The following is a 21,962-nucleotide window of genomic DNA, read 5'->3' as shown; positions in this document are numbered from 1 at the left end:
CATCTCAAATTTAATGCATTGGCATGCAATGTCAATTGCATGACAGGCTAAAATATTTTGTCATTTTTGAGGGGCTTCTCAGATTGTGGACCCTGGCAGTCAGAGGCCAGTCCAAAACCCGTCTTGTGGTTTGTCTTAATAGTTAAATTATGGTTAATGAAAACTAATTAAACCAAGTAAACTATTTTCAAGCTGTTAGATAACAGACTATATAATTTGCATATTGCACAACATGCATTTTTCACCCTGCACGTGTTTCTTTTACCACTGACAACTTGGTCTTTGTGGCTGCCGCAGGTTTACTTTTAGTTTTGCTATTCATTTACTATAATACACACCCAGACGCAGATTCAGAACGACTGTATCCAAGTTTGAAAGTACCATCGTGACTTCACTGTACAAAGTGGAGCTCTTCCGATGTTATCAGATCTACGAAGCTGTCAAAGGGAGCGCCCAATCGCGTCGTGTCGTTCCTCTGATGCCGGCGAATACTTCCTGGTCCAAAGTTGTGTGTACACAAATCAAAGTCATTTGGGCATGAAGTCGGATGGTGAACTCACATCAGGGAATTGCACTTCAACGGACACACACACACTTCTCTAAACTGAGGAACAGGGAAGTTCATTAGTATTCATTCTTCAGCGTTGACACTTTGCGAACATGATGCGAACAGATGAACACTGTCAATGCAACGGAACCCTGAAGTCTCGTTGTGATCAGAAACATCAGGAAAAGAACAGTTTGAAAAATGGATATCACATAAATGAAAAGGTATGTCAAACTGCATCACTTCGGCTCAATGTATGGCAAAATACGTCAAGTTAAACGTGAAAGTTTAAAAATGAAAGTCAAAGGGGTAGTCCTTAAAGATGACTCGTAGTAGTTTTTAAATACAACGCTGTTACACAAGATTTTGACTTAGCATGGAATTTGAATTGGGAGGTCCAGTTCATTTCACCGAATCGGTTCGCCCAGGTGGTTCGTTTAATGAATCTTTTCAGGCGAACGAGTCACTAATTCGTTTGAGTCATGACTAAAATATGCTTAAAGTTCATGAGCTCTTTTGGTATTTCATAAATGTTTATCCTAATGAAAATATTTAAATAGTAACCATATAGTAAGTTTAACTGTAACATTTGTGTTAGTAACCACTGGCAAAATTAGTGTGGCTTCTCTAATTTAACTATGGTTTCTACAAACAAACTATGGTATTTGTCATTAAAAGTTTCCTATTGGTTATGAAAGATATGGTTTAAGCACACTTAGAAATGACATTTATTATTAAATTATGTTAATAATACTGTTTTGTTCATGTAGTAGGCCTATATGTTTTAAATATCATTTGTCTTTCTAACTATATTATAATGTTTTGTTAACCTGTGATATTGCAGGTGCAGAGAAATGGCAAGGGAAACGGTTTCCATCAGCCTCGAGTTAGGGGTGAAGATTCATTCGAGGAAGCCCCCATGTATGTGGCTGTCCTGACATACATGGGCTATGGAATTGTCATCCTATTTGGCTATTTCAGAGACTTATTAAGAGCTCTTGGTTTAGAGAAATGCCATCAGGCCCAGGAGAGAGAAGAGCAAAAGGTAGGTTTGCTCTCCATCTAATACATTTTGCACAGTAACCACCAAGTTTGTCTTGCTCTAGTTTCCATACACGATGGGAAGAAAATCTTTTTTTATTATTATTATTATTTTGATCATTACCTCATGTAAACCTTCTACTGAATTGGTAGGACTTTTTATTTGGGATTAGAATAACAACTTTCTTTTGTGTCTAAAAGGCAAATGTTCTGAGAGTTTCATACATAACATTTAAAAAATAACCATAAAAAGACGAGCATTAGGCAAGACAGATTTATTCTCAAACATAAAGTGTTTTCTTTCATGTCATTTTATTTACACACTGTACACACTATGGAAAATCTCCATGATATGTGTGAGGTGGTGCTGGGGAGGTTAAAGATGCAATTAAACCCCAAAGGAGAGTGACTTCATTATTTTTGCTCTCAGTCTGTCCGTTGAGAAAAGATGCCTCTTTTATGCACATTTCTCACTTAAAGCTTGTGGTATTACATTAGATGTGATTATTCAAAGGCATAAATTTTTGAAGTTTAGTTGGCAAGATCACAAAAGGGTAAGCTTTCAGAGGAAGTCACACCTTTAGTAAAATAGTGTTATATTGGTATGAGTGAACACATTTGGAATTTTCTGCTCTGTGCTTGCCATGTTTTCCATGATCAGCGTAAAACACTGTAGCCAAATTGGCACTGTCTAAATCTTCTAAGCTAGCTGTAAACTTTAAAGTGCACAAATACAAATCAGTAAGAAGTGAGTGCAACAGACTTTTCAGTGTAGGAATGCTGATATAGCACCACCTTTTGCCAAAATTATCCAATGAAAATAAATATATGAACCGGAAAGAACAGGTTTTACTTCAGTGCTGCACATTTCACAGAGTATGCTTGATATGTAGTAGGCCTATACACTCCATTAGCATTTAAGAGCAAAATTTACATGTGTCCCCAAATGATCTCACAGCAATTCCATTCTTCCTTGTCCTGTTTAACAGGGGTTTCTACATTGCAAAGCTTTAAACTATGCTTTGTGCTAAATGAAAACAAGAGAGTGCAGTTTTTCTTTCAACTTTCTTGGTGTCTTAAGAGAACACTTTGAATGCGTGATCTGAAACACTGGGCAAAGATCAGAGACCTCCTTGGTGACCAGAAAAACTTGAGTGGCAGTCAAAAGCTTATGCAAAAAAAAAAAAAAAAAAAAACCTTGTGAAAGTCATATTGCGCATTTGTTATTTTCTGGTGTCCTAACTGTCCCCATAACTAGGATTCTGAGCAGTTCAAAGTAGGTTTAATAAAGGCAGCACAATGAGGAGTCTGCTTAGCCTCTCCATTGTTCTTTGGCAGAGTTTACTTAAGGACAAGATGTGGGTGAGTCTCTCAGGACTCTGATAGTCACAGAGCAGATGGTTTTGAAACATTCACCCGGTTGTAACTACCCACGTGCAAACAGTGTCTTTTTATGGCTGTTCTTGGGTCAGCTGTGCCTCTTCTTTTTTAATGAGTAGGGAATATTTCGGAAGGGAAGCATGAAATACTGATGTTAGGTTGTTTTAAAAGTGCTTCTGATCGTTGATTTCTTGTATTACAGGACTTTGTTCCCCTTTACCAAGATTTTGAAAACTTCTACACCCGGAACCTGTACATGAGAGTCAGGGACAACTGGAACCGGCCCATATGCAGTTTACCCGGTCCGGTTTTTGATCTCATGGAAAGAGTAACGGATGATTACAACTGGACGTTTAGGTAAATCTATGGTTTTCATAAAACAAGCTGTTATGACTGTTGAAAAGAGCAGGATATATTTTTGGTGTAGGTTCCTTGTACAAAATGTCCAAGGCTTTTTAACTTTAACCTTTAAAGTCTCCCTGTAGTCAATAATTATATCCCTTAAAACTCATCTTTGATTACCAAAATGACATATTTAAATGATTTTTCCTGTGAAAAAATTCCTTCATGCCTTAAATTCTTGAATGTAACTCTACACCCTTGCTTCAATTAGTATACACACCGATCTATGAATATGCTAATTAGCCGCACATCCACTCACACACATGAGCTCAGAGATCCACTCGGTCAACTTACTGAAGTAAACGCTGCACAATGGTATCGCATTTTACAACGTCGGACACATGACGGTAATCAATACGATTAGCTTTTTGCTTGAATGCATTATCAAACAGCAATGTGTTGCTAATGTTTCACAAACTATGTTCCCATTTGTCAGAGTCAGACAGCTGCCTTCTAACAATCAGTATCCTTAGAAACGTTTTGAACAACTCAGAACATCAGTGGAGAAAGGCATATAATTCATCATAACATCGTAATATACATCATACACCCGCTATATTGCTAAATCTACACGATTTTTCATATCAACAGAAAAATATACCGGGATTACCTGGCTTCACTTGAGACTCCTCCCCTGTTTGCGCCATAGTTAATAATATGCTAAAGCTTGCCGGCACGTTGACGTGATTGGTTGCAAGGTAGTTTGTGACGTCACAAACACCAGCGATTTCAAAACGTGTCTTTGAAACTGTCTTTAGATCACTGCAGTTTTAAAGAGAAAATACTCAGCAATGCCGTTGACTTATGAATTTGCACATGGTTTGTCTTAAAGACGAATATTTTTGTAAGAAAAATATCCATATTTAAAACTTTGTAAAACTTAACTAGCTTCCGCCGGACAACCATACGCAGAATATGCAAGTCAATTTGTGGTGGAAGACTGTCCTTTGACCTGACGCGCAACGTAATGACGAACGCGAAGGCGCAGAGGATAGAGCAAAACAAATCACCGGTCACGAATTATAAGTCTAAAACGAGAGAAATTAAGCTTAAATTTGTTGCACAGGCCTATTTGTTTGAACCGCGAGAGGCGTCTAAGCTTACAATACTCCTACATCCTGTGTCATACATTGCGTCAGAGGATTACTCATTTGGCACAAGTCGACTTGCATATTCTGTGTACGGTCATCTGTACGGTGTACGGTCGTCTGAATAAAGTTTTAAATATGGATATTTTTCTTACAAAAATGTAATGATGTAAACTGGAGTAATGATGATGAAAATTCGGCTTTGCATCACAGGAATAAATTCCATTTTAAAGGGGTAGTTCAGTGATTTTTTTCTAGGCTTGATTGTGTTTTTGGGGCACAGTTTAACATGTCTTAATGCTTCGTTTTTTTGAAAACACTGTATTTTTCATATTCGCTGTATTTTTACCTTTATTAGACCTCTGTTTTCACTGTCATCTGAACGGCTCGTTTGACTTCCTGCTTCTATGAAGCCACTCCCTCCGAAATACGCAATGTGCTCAGATTGGTCAGCAGGTTGGTAGCGGGCCCAGTGTATCATGATTCGCTGAAGCGTCTGGAAACGCCACGCCCCTTACCATTCGTAGTTACGCTTAGGTGAAAATGTAAACAATGGCGTCTATATTGCTGTATCAAATTGAGCCGAATCAGACCCAGATGAAGAGGAAAAAGCAGAACCTCTGCAATCGTGGCTTTTAAAGGACGTTTATGAATGGTATTTCATTTAGTATTTGTGTCAAAGTGTTTAGATGCTGTCACTGCTGTTTGTTAGCTTTCAATATACAGTTTTATCCTGATTAAAGCTTTACTGTAGCCGAATACATGACTGAGTAGTCGCATTTTTGTAGAGGTATCGTTTAATTTATAGCATGAACAACTGTTTGTCTATGAACATAGCAGTTTGTTGGTGTTTGTTGCACTAAAATTTAGCTAACTGGCTAGCAAAAACGAGTTGCTCTTTGTATATGTCCTTGATGCATTAAAAATAGCAACAGAACTATAACATTACGTTTAAAAGACATGTACAAACAATAAAACGTACTTACAGTTTGGGGCCGATAAACAGCAGCTTCTGCTTTTAAAGTGGGAACTGCTTCTTTCAGTAATAGAGTGCCCCAGGGATGACGCGTTTTTGTAGGCCAACCCGGAAGTTAGCGGCGCACGGGTTCCCTCGACTGAAAGCCTATTCATTTTTCCCATAGACTTTTGGAAAATCGCAGAAAATAAGCTCTGTGTTTAACAAAGGGTTATGACACTTACACGTTTTGTCTATCAAGATAATCTTTACAAGTTAACACAACATTTATAGATTTTGAAGCCTAAATAAAGTCGTCAGATATAAAAGGCTAACAGTAGGCTATAAACGGACTACAGCACACCATAGTCGCGGATCAACGTCGTCACCACCAAGCTTCCTTAAACTTTATTTAGAAAACAACTCTATTTAAAAACATGCTCACTGATTATGATCTGCGCTGTGTATGAATACTTATCCACTTTTTCATGAGAAATGCTGTCCAAATGTCCTGTTTGTCATGATGACATCTAAAGTCCCCGCCAAAGGAAGTAGTCCCTTTAAGCAATTTGTTAGCAACCGCCGATTTTAAGACACAGTAAAAATTTAAACAAATCACAAGTGGGTTATAACTGGTGTGTTTTATGTCATAGATCAAAACGTGAAAATATTTAGAGGCTTTGTTAACCACAGACCTTATTTCAGGCAATTTAGCAAAAACCCATTCAAAAAACCCATAGACTTTACGGCGTTGGAACCGGAAGTCATAAAATAATAAACTCGCTTCCGGGTTTTGCCTACAAAAACGCGTCATCCCTGGGGCACTAGAACTAGCGGCGCATCCAGTGTAGAAAATATCACAGATTATAATGGGTTATATATCTTTTGACGCGTCGCGTCACGCCGCTCGCGTCCGGTTTACACAACTCTTCCGCTTCCATTATACTGCGCCACATGGCCTCGCCCACTTTGTTGCGTATTCCCGGGGGCAGTGTTTATGTTAATAGCAAGGGTTTATGATGTCACCAACCCGGGATGAAGCTCGTTGTAGTCCAAACCAGCCGTTTTTGTAGGCAATAAACTGCCATAACTTTAAAAGACAATATCTCCGTTTGCATTGAACTTTCAGCGCTGTAACTTTGCAGATACTGTTTATGCTCAAGCAGCAACATTACACACTAACTAAAGTTAAAAAAGTGAAATCGCATGCAACCACCCCTTTAATATTTATTAGAATAGAAAACACTCGTTTGAAATTGTAATAATATTTCAAAATATTGACACTGTTTTTACTGTATTTTGGATCATAAATGACTTCTTTTAAAACATTAAAATTTTACAGTTCCTAAACCTTTGAACATTAATGTATATTATATAATATCAATATATTATTAATACATTTCATTAGAGAAGAAATATTAAGTGGCAGTTATATGATTTTTCCTCATTTTCTTCCCATTTTCTTCATTTTGTTTTGTCATTTCAGCTAATTCTATTTATTATGTCTTTCAACGGCCGCCCTAACACTAATATTTCAGTTCCACCCAAGAACAAGAAGGATCTATATACAGGCTAGTCAGGATAAATCAGTATCTATAACGGTTTGGTTGATGTGTTTCTTTTCTGTCAGGTTAACAGGGAGAACCATTGAGAACGTCATAAACATGGGCTCCTACAACTACCTGGGTTTCGCTGAAAACAATGTTGACTTCCTGAAAACTGTAGCAGAGAAGACCAGACAGTACGGGGTGGGCGTCTGCAGCACAAGACAGGAACTAGGTATTTGTGTGGTTACACCTCAACCGAAACAGACCTACAATCACAGAAACAGGTCACCTATAACATCCAACATTGTTTGCTTTAAGAACAAGCATGGTAGCTTGTTTAGCAACTACCGTGGTTTAGTTAATGCCACCATAAACCTGTCAAAAGCATTTTTTCCACTTGTGATCTGACCTGCTTTGAGCAGCATTCAAAGAATTCCTCCTTCACCAATAGATTTATTAAAGGCCTAACCTGTTTTTGAATTTGCAGCATAAGTTGATGATTGACTGACCTGTTTTATACTCTACAGGTTTATTACATATGTTTTGATCAAATGACACATAATGATCTTCCCAATATTTACATGCTGAAATATGTTTATTTAGTGCATTTGTTAGTGCACTAAGGCTGAGAGGTGAAATGGTTATCTGTACCACAGTGAATTGGTACACTTTAAAATTCCTCAGGGAATTTTAAAGTGCACCTATTATACTATTTTAAAGGCTACTAATTTTGTTTTGGAGGTCTCCTACTATAGGTTTACATGCATTCAAGGGAAAAAAAAAAAAAAAAAAACCTCAAAGTGTCTGAAAACGGCTTGTTTGAAGATTCAGTCTCTCTAAACCCCTCCTTTGTGAGAGCCTACACTGCTCTGATTGGTCAGACGTTCCAGTCTGTTGTGGTTGGTCTAACGCTTATAGCGCATTTCAGAAGAAAAAAAAAGTCCATTACCATATCTGAATTTAAGCTCCGGAGGCTTCCTCAGTGCTTGATACACAGTAGCTATGTTTCCATCCAAAGTTGCGAATTTAACTGAACATCGCATCAAACAGTGAATAAAGAAGTGTTTCCATCCAATGTGTCAAAGAGAACAAAATCGTCACTTCCTGATAAACTAGCGCTAAATATCACTAAGAAAAATGGAAGTTGCTGCATAGAAGCCACTGTATATACAAATGATGGCTGGTGTTTGTGAATGCAGTTGTGTGAGGCGTTTCTGGGAGAGAATTATACCGAACCACTTTAACTATAGACTTTGCTCAGGCATTACAGAATGACCAAAACAGCATTTTGTATGCTGGTTGGTCCACTTATGCCGTCCCATCGCAAAGTCTCTTTAGATGCGCATCAAGTAATTTATTCAGTAAAAGTGTTTCCATTGTAGTTTATGTGCATGTTTTTGTATTGCATAAAAAATTATCCAACTCAGATGGGAATTTTTAGAATTTATGCGCATCTTGGCATTTTCATCCAGTGGTTTTTTATGCGATATCCAAAATGCACATAAAAATAGGTGGATGGAAACATAGCTAGTGATGCAAACAATAACCATGGCATTGGTTTTTCCGTATCAATTCCAGCGTGTGTCCTCATCCTTTTGAAGTGGATTTGCAGCACAGAAAAAAGCATCATCTCGACATGTCGACAGCATGAACCAAAATCTTTCAGGCCTCAGCTACAACTACAGTGTTTGAGGGCAGGTCAAAGTAGATGCTGTACACAGACAGCCAATGAAGACCATAGGCTGGCATTTTGCAAATGTGCTACATTGTTACATAGGTATGTAACAGGTAGTGAGACTGAAATTGTTGACGACTCGTTTAGGCAGTTCAGAATCGATTCTTTTGAAATGGGGCAAATTAGAGTGAAAGCACAATTCCACAAATGCGCCGATGGGAGTGGCAAGTTTTACGCTTGATCTACTGCTGACGTGCAAATTAAAGAACACAGGCGCAATCAAATCATTTACATAATGACCATCGCAATCTAACAAGAGCAGTGCAAATTAGCATTAGGTCGCAAATAAGCAGAGCTGATGCTTGATGCTGCTCTCATCAGGTGCAGGTCGACACAGGCGCAACTTGTTACGTGTATAATCTGACGTACACATAAACACGTACACGTATATAATATAATTTGCCAAGCCATATATATATATATATATATATATATATATATATATATATATATTTGGTCTTCCTCTGTCATTCCAAAAAAATTAATACGAGCTGAAAAAATCTCCCTTCTCCCTTCACGCGCTCTCTGTTCTCCGCAGTGTCTCCTAGCTGCAACAATTGCAGCCAAGTCATAAAATGGGTTAAGACATGCTTTTTTGGGCGTTAAATAATGGCGCAAATACCAGTAAATTGACGAGAGCAAACATTAGTAAATCGCGTTGTGTCATTCAAAATGACACTATGTGAGTGCAGTTACTATAAAATTTTATTTAAAAATGCTTATTGAATAATCACCATGTCGGCAACGGCTGGCCTGATCCCTAGATGGGCCACCCCCTTTAGTTACTGTTGCTATGCATGTTGCTATGCATGTCTGTGCTTTGACAGACAAGAGAGTGCAGGTAACTTTTGATATGAAACAAAGCCTCAAATTGTGTAATTTTTAAAGAAATTTAAACAATGAATACCATTTTGTGGCTCTTTAATGTGTCTTGGCAGATTGCTGTAGCGCCTCAGTTCAAGCGGCCCGTGACACTAGTACCAAGGTTATTTTCGTAAACGAAAACTGAAACTAAGACTAAAACTATCAGTTAAAAAACATTTTCGTTAATTGAAATAAAATGTAAAATTCATAATAAATGAAAAACTAAAACTAAACGAAACTAGCAACAGTTATTGAAAAACTAACTGAAATAAAATAATAATTATCAAAAATAAGTATTCGTTTTCGTAATTAATAAGCTCTCATCCCGTGGCGGAAAATCTGACGTGGTTTAGTTTAAAACCAAACAGGCTGTATAATACATTTACCTGTAGATGGCGCTTTATGCACGTGAGGTTAGCTGAGGCTGATAGCAACATCAGTTAACTGATAAATACGACAGACATGAAGGATGGCAGGGGGTAGGAAACGACTTCGATTTCGAATTTAATTCCGAAACAGGAAAAAGCAAATGCATTGTCACGCTGAATAATACACTTTGTGGTGTTGAAATTAAGAGGAAAAATCTCACAAACCTTAAAGTACATTTGCAAACCAACCATCGTGAAGAATACAAATCCTTCATGGCGAAAGATTCAGAAAGGAAGACTACCATCGGTAATGATAAAGTCAGCGAGGGTGCCAGTAGTTCTCATGCACATTTGAAACCTTTAACATTGTATTAGTCTGTTTTTGCTAAATTAATATTCAACACATACACACAAACTCAAAAAGATTTAACCTTTAATATGTATGTTTGTTCATATGCATGTTCATCATGTATTATGTAAATTTAAGGTGCATTTGTTTGGTTCTTTTTTGCATCTCAAACCCTTGTTATTTTTATCAAGAGTTAACTGTAAACTGTGCAAACATTACATTTTGCTGAAAATAAATGTCCTGCTTTGCTTTCTTTGGTCGACACTGGAAGTGTTCTGTTAGCTGCTAAACTATAATTACTAAAACTATAACTGAAACTAAATAAAATAAAAACTAAATAGAAATGTGTTTGCAAAATAAAAACTAAACTAAAACTAACAAAACCATTCATGAAACTAACTAAAACTAAACTTAAATTTAAAGCAAAATTGAAAACGATATTAAAATAAAAACTAATTTAAAAAAGCAAAACTATAATAACCTTGGACACTACACACAATTTTTCAAGTTCAAGACCACCAAGCTACTAACTCACCTAACTGCTTTGTCGGACATAAATGTGGATACGGCGTTATGATTGGTAAGATCGCCTGTCAATCAAACTCAATTCACTTGTGGTATTGGTATTCAATTGTGCTATTTTGAGACACCATGAATATGAACTAAAATGCGCTTTTAACATACTATCTCTCTCTGTGTTAAAATGTATTTAGTTACCACTTGTAGTACACTTATGGGTTCAAGTGTACTACAAGTGGTAACTAAATACGTATTCATGGTGTCTCAAAATAGCACAATTGAATACACTTAGATGTTCTTAAGATTATCTTAAGAAGTACTAAAGAAGAGCACTTTAAGTACATTATGGAAGTGTACTTTTTTTTTCTTTACCTGGGAATGCGCGTGTCCGTGGGTGGGGCTGTGTGGGTATGGTAATGTGAGCTGGTGTGTCTACAGTGCCAGGGCTGAATTTTTGTCCCAGTCCACCCCTGGTAATCACAGACAACTTTCATGGAAATTCACTGTTAAGAGGGTATGGAAACCTTGATGGTGTTTTAGAGATTAGACCTGTTCAGTGACACAATTCTAAGTACTTTGGTTTGACCATTGTTCTGACATCTGGTTATTCTGGTTTGTTGCGTATGTCTGTGACATTTTTTAGCTGCTTGATGACTGTTGCTACCTGTTCTGACAACAGCAAGGCTGTAAAACATCACGTGGCGTTAGCACAGTTGGGCAAAGTACACATGAGAGTAAAGCTGGAATTATTTTTGCCACCGTTTTATTACACTTTCTCTGTGTCACTTTTTTGTTTTCTCCTCATACATACACTCTTACACAGTAAGAAAATCCCTCTTAATGACATGATTGTTTCATCAGATATTAGATAGTAAAGTAGGTCATCTGAGATATTTTATCCGCGCCGCTATGCAGTGAATGCACTACTGTGGTGAATATAAGCCACATATCTGAAACAGACACAAAAAGAACACATGAGCATGAGTCATGGGGGTATTTGTGTGTAAAGTCCTTTTCGTATCATTCATTATTCATTTGAGGGATTCATTTATTTTTTTCTGCATCTCTCAGAGGCTATCGTTGCTTTTGGATATATTTCTGCAGGCCCTCTGTTAAAGGAGCAATAACAACTAACCCCACGACTCCTTATTAAGATGCAGTTCCTAATTAGACGCCTGTGTATGTATGTGCGTATTGGGCATTTTTGTAGTCAAGATTCTTAAACAAAAAATGAGTAACTGATTATTTGAACATTTTTTATTTTATTCAAAAACATTACACCACCAGTGTTTTAAAATAAGTATAAAATGCATATAAAAATATATATGTTATTAAAAAGTAAATGTATGAATATTACAATAATAAATATTAAAGTCTAATATATTAAAATATGAAAATAGTTTACTTATTTATACAAATGAAGTACAAATATTCATGAATCTTGTTTTACTAAGTGTTTAAAGGGTTTTACAAATGGAAGATTTGCATTTATGAACATTTAGGAGCAGGAATTAAAGGGATAGTTCACCTAAAAATGAAAATTATGCCATGATTTACTCACCCTCAAAACGCCCTAGGTGTGTATGACTACCTCCTACCAAACACAATCGGAGATATATTTAAAAATATCCTTAGTCGTCCAAGGTTTATAATGGTTGTGAATGGCTGCCCAGATTTTGAAGACAAAAAAAATGCATCCATCCATAAAAAAATTAATCCATACGACCCCATGGGGGTTAATAAAAGCCTTCTGAAGCGAATCAATGCATTTGTGTAAGACAAATATACTTATTTAAAGGTGCCCAAGAATGCTTTTTCACAAGATGTAATATAAGTCTAAGGTGTCTCCTGAATGTGTCTGTGAAGTTTCAGCTCAAAATACCCCATGGATTTTTTTAAATTAATTTTTTTAACTGCCTATTTTGGGGCATCATTAACTATGCACTGATTTTTTCAGCGCGCCGCCCCTTTAATTCGCGTGCTCCCTGCCACACGAGCTCTCGACTATATTACAGTGCATTTACAAAGTTCACACAGCTAATATAACCCTCAAATGGATCTTTACAAGATGTTCGTCATGCATGCTGTATGCATGCTTCGAATTATGTGAGTAAAGTATTTATTTTGATGTTTACGTTTGATTCTGTATGAGTTTGAGGCTATGCTCTGTGGCTAACGGCTAATGCTACACTGTTGGAGAGATTTATAAAGAATGAAGTTGTGTTTATGAATTATACAGACTGCACGTTTAAAAATGAAAATAGCGACGGCTCTTGTCTCCGTGAATACAGTAAGAAACAATGGTAACTTTAACCACATTTAACAGTACATTAACAACATGCTAATGAAACATTTAGAAAGACAATTTACAAATATCACTAAAAATATCATGTTATCATGGATCATGTCAGTTATTATTGCTCCATCTGCCATTTTTCGCTGTTGTTCTTGCTGGCTTACCTTGTCTGTGCACAGATCCAGACGTTAATACTGCTTTTCCTTGTCTAATGCCTTGAACATGGGCTGGCATATATGCAAATATTGGGGTCATACATATTAATGTTCCCGACTGTTACGTAACAGTCGGTGTTATGTTGAGATCTGCGTGTTTTCCGGAAGTCTTTTAAACAAATGAGATTTATATAAGAAAGAGGAAGCAATGGGGTTTGGAACTCAATGTATGTCTTTTCCATGTACTGAACTCTTGTTATTTAACTATGCCAAGATAAATTAAAATTTTGATTCTAGGGCACCTTTAAAACTTTATAAAGTAAAATAACGAGCTTCCAGCGCGACATACGCATTCAACGTACGTCCAAAAAGCGTTAACTTCCGCAACGTAGTACACAATGCCATGAAGTTCTACACAATGACATGACATACTACGCGTTATAGCATAGGACATAGCATAGTACGTCATGGCAAAGATATTTGTCTAACACAAACACATCAGTTCACTTCAGAAGGCCTTTATTAACCCCCTGGAGTTTAATGGTTTCATTTTTTTATGGATGGATGCGTTTTTTTGTCTTCAAAATCTGGTCAGCCATTCACAACCATTATAAACCTTGGAGGACTTAGGATATTTTTAAATATATTTCCGATTGTTTTCGTCTGAAAGAAGATAGTCATATACACCTAGGATGGCTTGAGGGTGAGTAAATCATGGAATAATTTTCTTTTTTGGGTGAACTATCCCTTTAAAATCACAGAATTTAGCAGAATTACTACCCTTAAATGTGTACTGGCATTGTATCTCCCAAGTTACATTAGATTACTATTTTACTCATAATTCATGTGATGTTGGTTAATGTTTTTTTTTTTTTTTTTTTTTTTTTTTTTTAACATTATGGTCACAGTTGACAGGATGTTTTTGTTCTAACTACAAGATCAATAAGGTCTGTGTTTGTTTAAAGATTTCTACATCAATCATTTACAGAAATTCTGCCTGAGTGTCTCTCTGTGTCTTTAGAATTCATTATTATATATGTGTGTGTGCGTGTGTGTGTGTGTGTGTGTTTTCAGTCACCATGGATTATTTAACTGTACTAAGAGTTTATAGGTTTAACATTAAGTTACAGTTGTCAAACACTAATATCACTGAAGCACATAGCACTTAAGTATGGAGGAGTCGACAACATAATGGTTCATTTAAGTGTCACATTTATTGTTACAAGAACTAAATGTTTCACCATAGTGATGTAGTCATTGTATAACCAGCGGGTGGCAAATGTTGTTTGCTGAAATAGTTTCCTATGAAACAAAAGTTGTCTTTATCCAGTGGGTGCTTAAGTGGCTCATAAAACAGAATCTTTCATTGAGCTACATCCTTTTTTGTCTTATTGGAGCTACTTAAAATATTAATATATTTTCTGTTTTGTTTTTAATAATCAGATAGTGTGAATCGAGCCCAGAACAGTTCACAGCATCAGTGTTTAAAGGAATTTTGCAGGTTTTAAACAAGTTAAATTCAGGCATGTTTTTGACTAACAAGACAATAATTGGGCTGTACTTCTTTAAAAAAAAAAAATAATAATAATAATAATGGTTACAGCTTATTTTAAGGTGTCTTTGTTACGCTGTAATTATACATTTAAGTACCGAGTAATATTAAGTAACTACATGTACTTACAATAGGGTTAGGATTAGGGTTTGGGTTTGGTTTGGTTCAGTGTTAGTTGCATGTAATTATGCTTAAATTATAATTATTACTGTAGTAATGACATGTAACATATGTAACAATGACACTGTAAAATAAAGTGTTACCAAAATAGCATTTGCAATGAAATTCTATGGGGGGCTTAAAAAGAAAAAATGTGAAGCTTGAAATTATGTTAATTCTTTCATATTAAAATTGTGCGTTATTTATGTTGCAAAGTTGTGTAAATCATCCTTTTAATGTTGGTATTACTGTTTTAGTGGGATAAACTTGTTTACTGGTGTAAACAAATTTAAAGTTACAGTGTTTACAGACTTTTGTGCAAAAGGAGTTGAAATATTGTATATAACAACACAGACAGGATTAGTAAGCAATTTTATCATATTAGTCTCATGTTAACAAATATAACGTTAAAATGTTATGCTGTGTTCTTCCTGTATATGTTAATCTGGTGCAGTGCCTTGTCTCATAAACTTCCACTGTAAATATTACTGTAAACATGACTTTCTGTGGTAGTCTGTGCCCACAGATGTTGTTTATCAAGCTTAATTTGTATTTAAACCTGAACATAACTCATTGATGCTGTTTTCAGAGCTGTTCCCATCCATTTAAATTAAATTAGGTTAAGATGTTTTGAGAACTTGCTGTTTTATGGGCAGTTTCTGAAGGTGTATACACTCCCAGCAGGTGATTGTGATCTTCACTCTCATTTCTCACTTCATTAGACTACTACAATACCCCAGTTACAAGTCAAGACCCTTGTGTGTTTCCTGTGCATAGAGCGAGCGTCTCAGTTATCACATTTAAGTGCAGTTTAGCCGCCCCGGACCTGATTCAGGTTTAATCAAACACATCACGCTTCAGCTGCTGCTGTGAGAGGGAATGATCAGAGGTCTGGAGTAATCAATGGTGTATTAGAGTACAAAGCTCTCTATAGGAATCATGTAAAAGGAGAGGCATTTATTCACAGACAAACATTGAGTGTTGTGCACTCACTCTTGACTGCTGTCTTATTCAGTAGGAAATATCTTTAGCCAGAATTTCTTGCTTTTAAAGCTGTTAAACATTTCCAGCAGTCAGACCTTTATGGTCTGTTTGCCACTTTGGTGGGTGAGAGGGGTTTATGGGATCACACATAAACACAAGTAAAATCATACAGACAACATATGGGGGATTTCCAGAATTCCTCTTCCTGTCATCCCAATTCAATGTCCAGTTAGACAACCTGTGGGGTGTGGCCAATTCAATTCAAATTCCAACTCATGAGTCATACAGGTTTGGAACAAAATGATGGTGATTAATAATAACAGAATTTAATTTTTGGGTGAACTCTTCCTTTAAAGTGATTCAATTTGTAAATTCTCAACTTTTCCAACTACTTCTAACTTTAAGGCCTGTTAGTTACTTCAAAAAGCAATGACATCATTCTGCAGTCGCAATAAAAAAGAACATTACACTGTAAACCCAAATAAGTTGGGCTAACTCAACAAATTTGAGGTAATCAGTTAAAATCTTTTTTTTTTTAGTTATGATGTTCCCAATTTTAAGTAAGCAGAACTATCAAGTTTTGAGTTTGTAGTACTCATGCATGTTAATTGCTCCTAACTTGAAGAACTGAGTTAGCTAACTTATATTTTGAAAGCAGTTAACATAAAATATTTAGTTAATTAACTTTTTTTTTAGTTCTTGCAACTGTAAACCCTAAGAAAATACAGAAAATGCTAATTTGCTAACATGTTAACAATAGCATGATATAACACTTACTGAATGAGTACAGCAACTCAAAACATGTAACTTACTGCTCTCATACCAAGCCGTATGCGCCACTTGTCACCATGTTGGTAACTCGTAAAAAACCACATTAACAGAAACTCTTCTAAATTGGCATAACAAATCATTAATCACTACTAAATCTCCCTTACCATTAATCTTGCTCATTATAATAACACTTAATTTTAGCATTTACTCTCCCTTTCAAGTGCCATGGGCAAAGCATGGTGGGAGATAGAAATCCCAGTCCAGTTTTTAGTTAAACTTAAGTTAGTCTAAATTAAAAGAAATGAGTTCATACAACTCAAAACAATGAAACAGTTCAGTTTACTTGAAATATGTCAGTGCTATGAACTCAAAAGAAAAATAAAGTTCTAAATACTCATAGCAGTTAATTTAATAATTATTTATATATTTAATAATTGATATATCTATCTATATTTAACATACGAGGCATAGGTCACATTTTTATCTCACAGTATCAGATGTTCTGTTTGTTTTTGTCTGTTATGGCAGTATTTCTTGTCTGTAGTTATGTCTTTAGTCTCTGAAGACACCTACTGAGTGATTAATAACCTTTTACCTCACATGTTCTGGCAGATCTCATTTGTTTCCCCTATGCTGATGCTGTCTGAGCCTCTAAAACTAGAAACGCTGAAGAAGACATGCTGAAAAATTTGAAACTATTTTCCTCCAAAGCTGTAGAATCCCTAATCTGACCAGGAAAGACTGTGGTCTAATAAATTCTTAAAGTGTATGTCTGTGGTATTACCAAAAAAAAGTATTATTTTTTTTATTAATGCAATTTTACATCCAGCAAAGGGAAATAAATGAGAGCAGAGAGGTCTACTGTTGTTCTTTTATCCTGTCAGAATGCTTCTAACACTTCCTGTTGTTCATGGTCCTGAATACCCTCTGTGACATGGAGAGTTGTTTCTTTGGAGTTTATTTGTTTAAAAGTCTCCTCAAGGTATTGATAATCTCAAGCGAATTCAGTCTTTCAGTTTTTCTTCACATTCACTGGTCTTGTGGTTAAAGGATGTGGTCAGCACATGTGTTCCTGATATGTTGAGCTGTGGTACTCTTGACATTTCCTGTTTCCATTTATTGTATAAAGGAAATAGACCAAGAAGACTTCTGTGATAAAAGTGCCATATTATAAATTTTTTTATCTTTTTTTTTTTATAGGCAACTTCAGCATCCATGAGGAACTGGAGCGACTTGTGGCTGAGTTCTTGGGCATGGAGTCTGCCATGGCGTTTGGAATGGGTTTCGCCACCAATTCCATGAACATTCCAGCATTAGTCGGAAAGGTCAGCATTAAAAATTAATCCATAACGGTGCCTCTTTATTTTTTACATCTGTCTTAAATCACTCAATTTTATCTGCTGAAGTGAGCTCACAAGTGTGGTATATTAATCTATTATCTCTAGGCGCCTGCTATTAATTGCCACTATAAACCACTATTTTCACGCACCACAGAATAACCCAATGAACCAGCACACTAAACAAACCCTTGTTAAAAATGATGCTCAATCAGATAAACAAGCACAGTTAGAACTGACATTGTTTGTTTAGGGTGTCTCATTAGGGATTGTTTATACTGGGCCCAATGATGTGGTCATCATAACCAGCTCAGATGAGAAGACCTCAGGATTTGGATGTGAACCAGAGGGCTGGGGGACTTTCTTAAGGTGCCAGAAAAATTTAACTGGTTTGATTGTGCTGAGGGGGATGTTTTTCCCTTAAGAAGGTCCTCATGATGTTGCTGCCTTGAGGTATTAGTTAAGCACACAACTTGTGCCTTGTGGAGGAGGTGTCAGTTCAAGTCCTCTCGAGTTGAAGAGGAGATGACAGCAACCATTGTTGAATCAGGCCATGCACTGCTGACATTGAGACTTCATCATCCAGTTCACATCAGAAGATCCTGGCGACAAAAAACTGCGAGCAAACACGCTTAGTGTTAGAATGCCCTGTAAGGGTCCATTCACACAGAATGTGTTTTTGCATTCCACTGTGCTGCTTTTCTGTTGTTTTTCCGTGTAAACATGTGCTAGACCAGTGTTTCTCAACCCTGGTCCTGGAGAACCCCCAACACTGCACATTTTGAAAGTCTCCTCTGTCTGACACACTCATTTCAGGTAGTGGAGTTTCTTCTAATGAGCTGATGAGTTGAATCAGGTGTGTTTAATTAGGGAGAAAGACAAAACCTGCAGTGTTGGGGGTCCTTCAGGACCAGGGTTGAGAAACACTGTGCTAGACAGACGTGTTTGACCATTGTGCTTGTGTCTTGCATAGTTTTAAAAACAAAGTTCATCACTCAAGTTCAACTTTAAAAAAAAAAAAAAAAAAAAACGCATCTCAAGAGCTTGCTTTTTTTTTCTTTTCTTTTTTTCACTGACCTGTGTCTCACATTTGTAACTGCAGAAACATGTTCTGTTTGAATGGTCCCTAAGATGCTTTGGATAAAAGTGTCTTCCAAATGCATCAGCTGATTTAAATCATTACGTAGTAGTGTTCCCAGAAGTACTTGCATGTCTTCTTTGTAGACAAAATATAAGGATGGATGACAGATCATTCCCTATCTGGGACAGGACTGAACCTGTGGTTCAGATAATTAAATGAGCTCAAGTGAATTGACAATTTAAGATTCAATGAAGAAAATGAGAGTGAGAGGGAAGATAATAAAAATAGATTAATTAACAAATAAAATATGTAAAAAATCAGAAGTACTGTATAATACATGCATATAATAATACATTGTTATTTCCAGGTTCTAATTTAGTCTTTTATTTTTACTCTTTATATTATAGTATGGTATTTAGTCTGACTTTCTGTTAAACACTGTAAACAGTGATTTAAAAGGTGCTGTTTTGATCATGTTTTCTCTGACGCTCACATTATTATTTCACACAACATGTTATTGATGGATTCCTGCTTTAGATTCCTGCTAATGTGTTCAGAGCCATGCAGTAACATATGTCTTGTTTCCAGGGCTGTCTGATCCTGAGTGATGAACTAAATCACACGTCCCTTATCCTGGGAGCCAGGTTGTCGGGGGCAACCATTCGAGTCTTCAAACACAACAGTAAGTACATGTTCACAATATTATGAAATTTAAACATACCAGGTCACGGTGTGTTCAGTTATCAACGCAACTGCTCAGAGTTCAACATTCTGAGGTGATCGCCTTTGCAGTTTGTGATGGTTAGCCAACTAAATTTAAGCATTAGCCTGCAGCGAGGCATATTTTGGGTTTTATAATAGCTGTGCTCTAGAGAATCCATTGTAGTTAATGGTATTCTTGTGTAGCTACTAGATAACTGATGTGCATCTTTCTCCAGAGGATGGATAGGAATACATGATGCATGAAGAACAAAAGCTTGAATGTACTCTGACATTGCCATGTAATACTTGGTTGTGGGTCCTTAAGGTGAATCCTAGAGACTTTACATGCCTCTGTCTGACCTTAAATGTTCTTGATAAAAGTGACAGAGGAGTTTAGCAACCCTACTCCATTGCACTTGGCCGCAGTGTTCAAATTAAACCTTAATTAGCTGGTTCAGGTGTGTTTGATTAGGGTGAGAACTGAGAGGCTGTTTACACAACACCATTTTCAACTAAAAACTGAAAACGTTTTATGCGTTTTGGCTGTTCATTTACACGGCAACGGCATTTTGGGGGCCTGAAAATGCAACTTTTGAAAATGGATTTCAAGGTGCACGTTTTTGAAAATGATACTATTATCATCTCTGTGTAAACAACAAAAAAACGCGGATCTGTGAAAACAGTGACGCATGCACATGCGTATTAAGTGTTTAGTCTATAAGCATGTGCATTTGGCGCAAGTGCCCTGTATGTGCACAGGCACATAGTCTTTCTTTACAAAGTGACATCACCAACTACTGACCTGCCAGCATAATCAGTGTTGCCAAGTCTGTGTTTTTCCAGTGGAATTGGGCTACTTTAACAGTGTTGCCGCGGGTTGTTTTTAATGTCCACAGTTTGAAACAACCCCAATAACATGATATTTACTCCCTGGAATGCTACTTTTACCGGGGGAACCCCGCCAAAAAAGCAGATTTTACCCCACGGGACTCGATTTTTACTGGGGCGATGCCCCCTGTAACGTGATTAGGCGGGTTTTGTTGTGAAAACCTGGCAACCCTAAGCATAATACAGCATTTTTGGTCCTTTTCACTAATCCATGTGAACGAGGATCGTTTTGACAGCTTTGTCATCTATACAAAGAAAACACGTTAGCGTTTTTTTTTTTTTTTGTTTACATCGTTGTTGTGTAAGCATACCCTGATGCTAGAGAATGTGAAGCTGACGTTACGCCGTGTTGAGTTCTGGGTAACTATCTTGTTTAGACGCTATATTACGAGGATTTTTTGCCTTTTCTACGTGTAAAAACACTAAGGGAAGCAGGTTGAGGGGGTGACAAAGACGTGGGATAGCAAATCTAATAATAATGTCACTCATTAAACCCATTGCCTATCACTAAATAAAATAATCAATCAAATAATCAAATTGCTGAGTGTTTTTGCAAGTTTTGCATTTTGTTTAGTTTAAAATTACCTTTGCGAGTATGACCCTCACAGTTTGTCGGCTTGTGAATTAGCAAAACTTGCACACATCCTCTGCAACTGTTCACAAGTTTCTCAGGACTTGATTTTGGTTGTCCTGTGTTGAAATAAATATATATAAAAAACAGTGTGTCCGTGTCTGTTCGCTGAATGTAACCTCTAAGAAATGGAGCGACTTCTTTCAGCTTATTGAACACACATTTTTATTTGGACATTTCTAATGTGTGATGGCTGAAGAAGCAGCAGCGAGCGCCCAGCGCTTGACACTGTTTTTATGGTAACCAGATACATTGTGAATGGAATTTTGCGAAACTACAGTGAAAACATTAAATTATCATGCAATGCAATAAAATAGCTTCTCTTCCTGCAAAGGGTGCCGTGGAGAATGTGAGTATTTCTTTTAAAAGCAAAAAACAAAAGGTTTAGGTATCGGTATTAATTTCAGTATCAGTAGCAGAGGGCTATCCTGCTAAGACGGAGGGGCCATCCCAGCATGCAACGCGGTGTGACGTAGCTTCACGTTCTTTATATGCAGCTTCCTACTCAGAAAAGTGCTATAGAATGTCACTTGAAGTCAAACTTGGGACTCTCATCGTCTTGGAATCTCAGAGATCCCCACTTCTGGTTTCATTGAGATGTGAGGGCATGA

The 21,962-nt window shown here is 36.7% G+C and overlaps 1 protein-coding gene and 1 long non-coding RNA gene across 2 annotated transcripts in view; one reads left to right on the top strand and one right to left on the bottom strand.

Moving 5' to 3' along the window:
- LOC125277153 overlaps positions 1–476 on the bottom strand; it is a 72,830-nt gene extending 72,354 nt beyond the window's left edge. The window contains exon 1 of the long non-coding RNA XR_007186823.1: positions 339–476. This is a non-coding gene — a long non-coding RNA (uncharacterized LOC125277153). The remainder of the gene's footprint in view (positions 1–338) is intronic.
- Positions 477–634: 158 nt separating this feature from the next.
- Positions 635–21,962, top strand: part of sptlc3 (serine palmitoyltransferase, long chain base subunit 3) — a 41,598-nt gene continuing 20,270 nt past the window's right edge. The window contains exons 1-6 of the mRNA XM_048205437.1: positions 635–771; positions 1,392–1,592; positions 3,171–3,325; positions 7,044–7,192; positions 17,913–18,037; positions 19,719–19,812. Coding sequence (XP_048061394.1) covers positions 661–771; positions 1,392–1,592; positions 3,171–3,325; positions 7,044–7,192; positions 17,913–18,037; positions 19,719–19,812 — 835 coding nt within the window. The 5' untranslated portion in view covers positions 635–660. The remainder of the gene's footprint in view (positions 772–1,391; positions 1,593–3,170; positions 3,326–7,043; positions 7,193–17,912; positions 18,038–19,718; positions 19,813–21,962) is intronic.

The sequence above is a fragment of the Megalobrama amblycephala genome, linkage group LG10, assembly GCF_018812025.1.
Source record: "Megalobrama amblycephala isolate DHTTF-2021 linkage group LG10, ASM1881202v1, whole genome shotgun sequence".
NCBI lineage: Eukaryota > Metazoa > Chordata > Actinopteri > Cypriniformes > Xenocyprididae > Megalobrama > Megalobrama amblycephala.
Note: the sequence above shows the minus strand (reverse complement) of the source record. Positions and strands in the feature narration are given on the sequence as shown.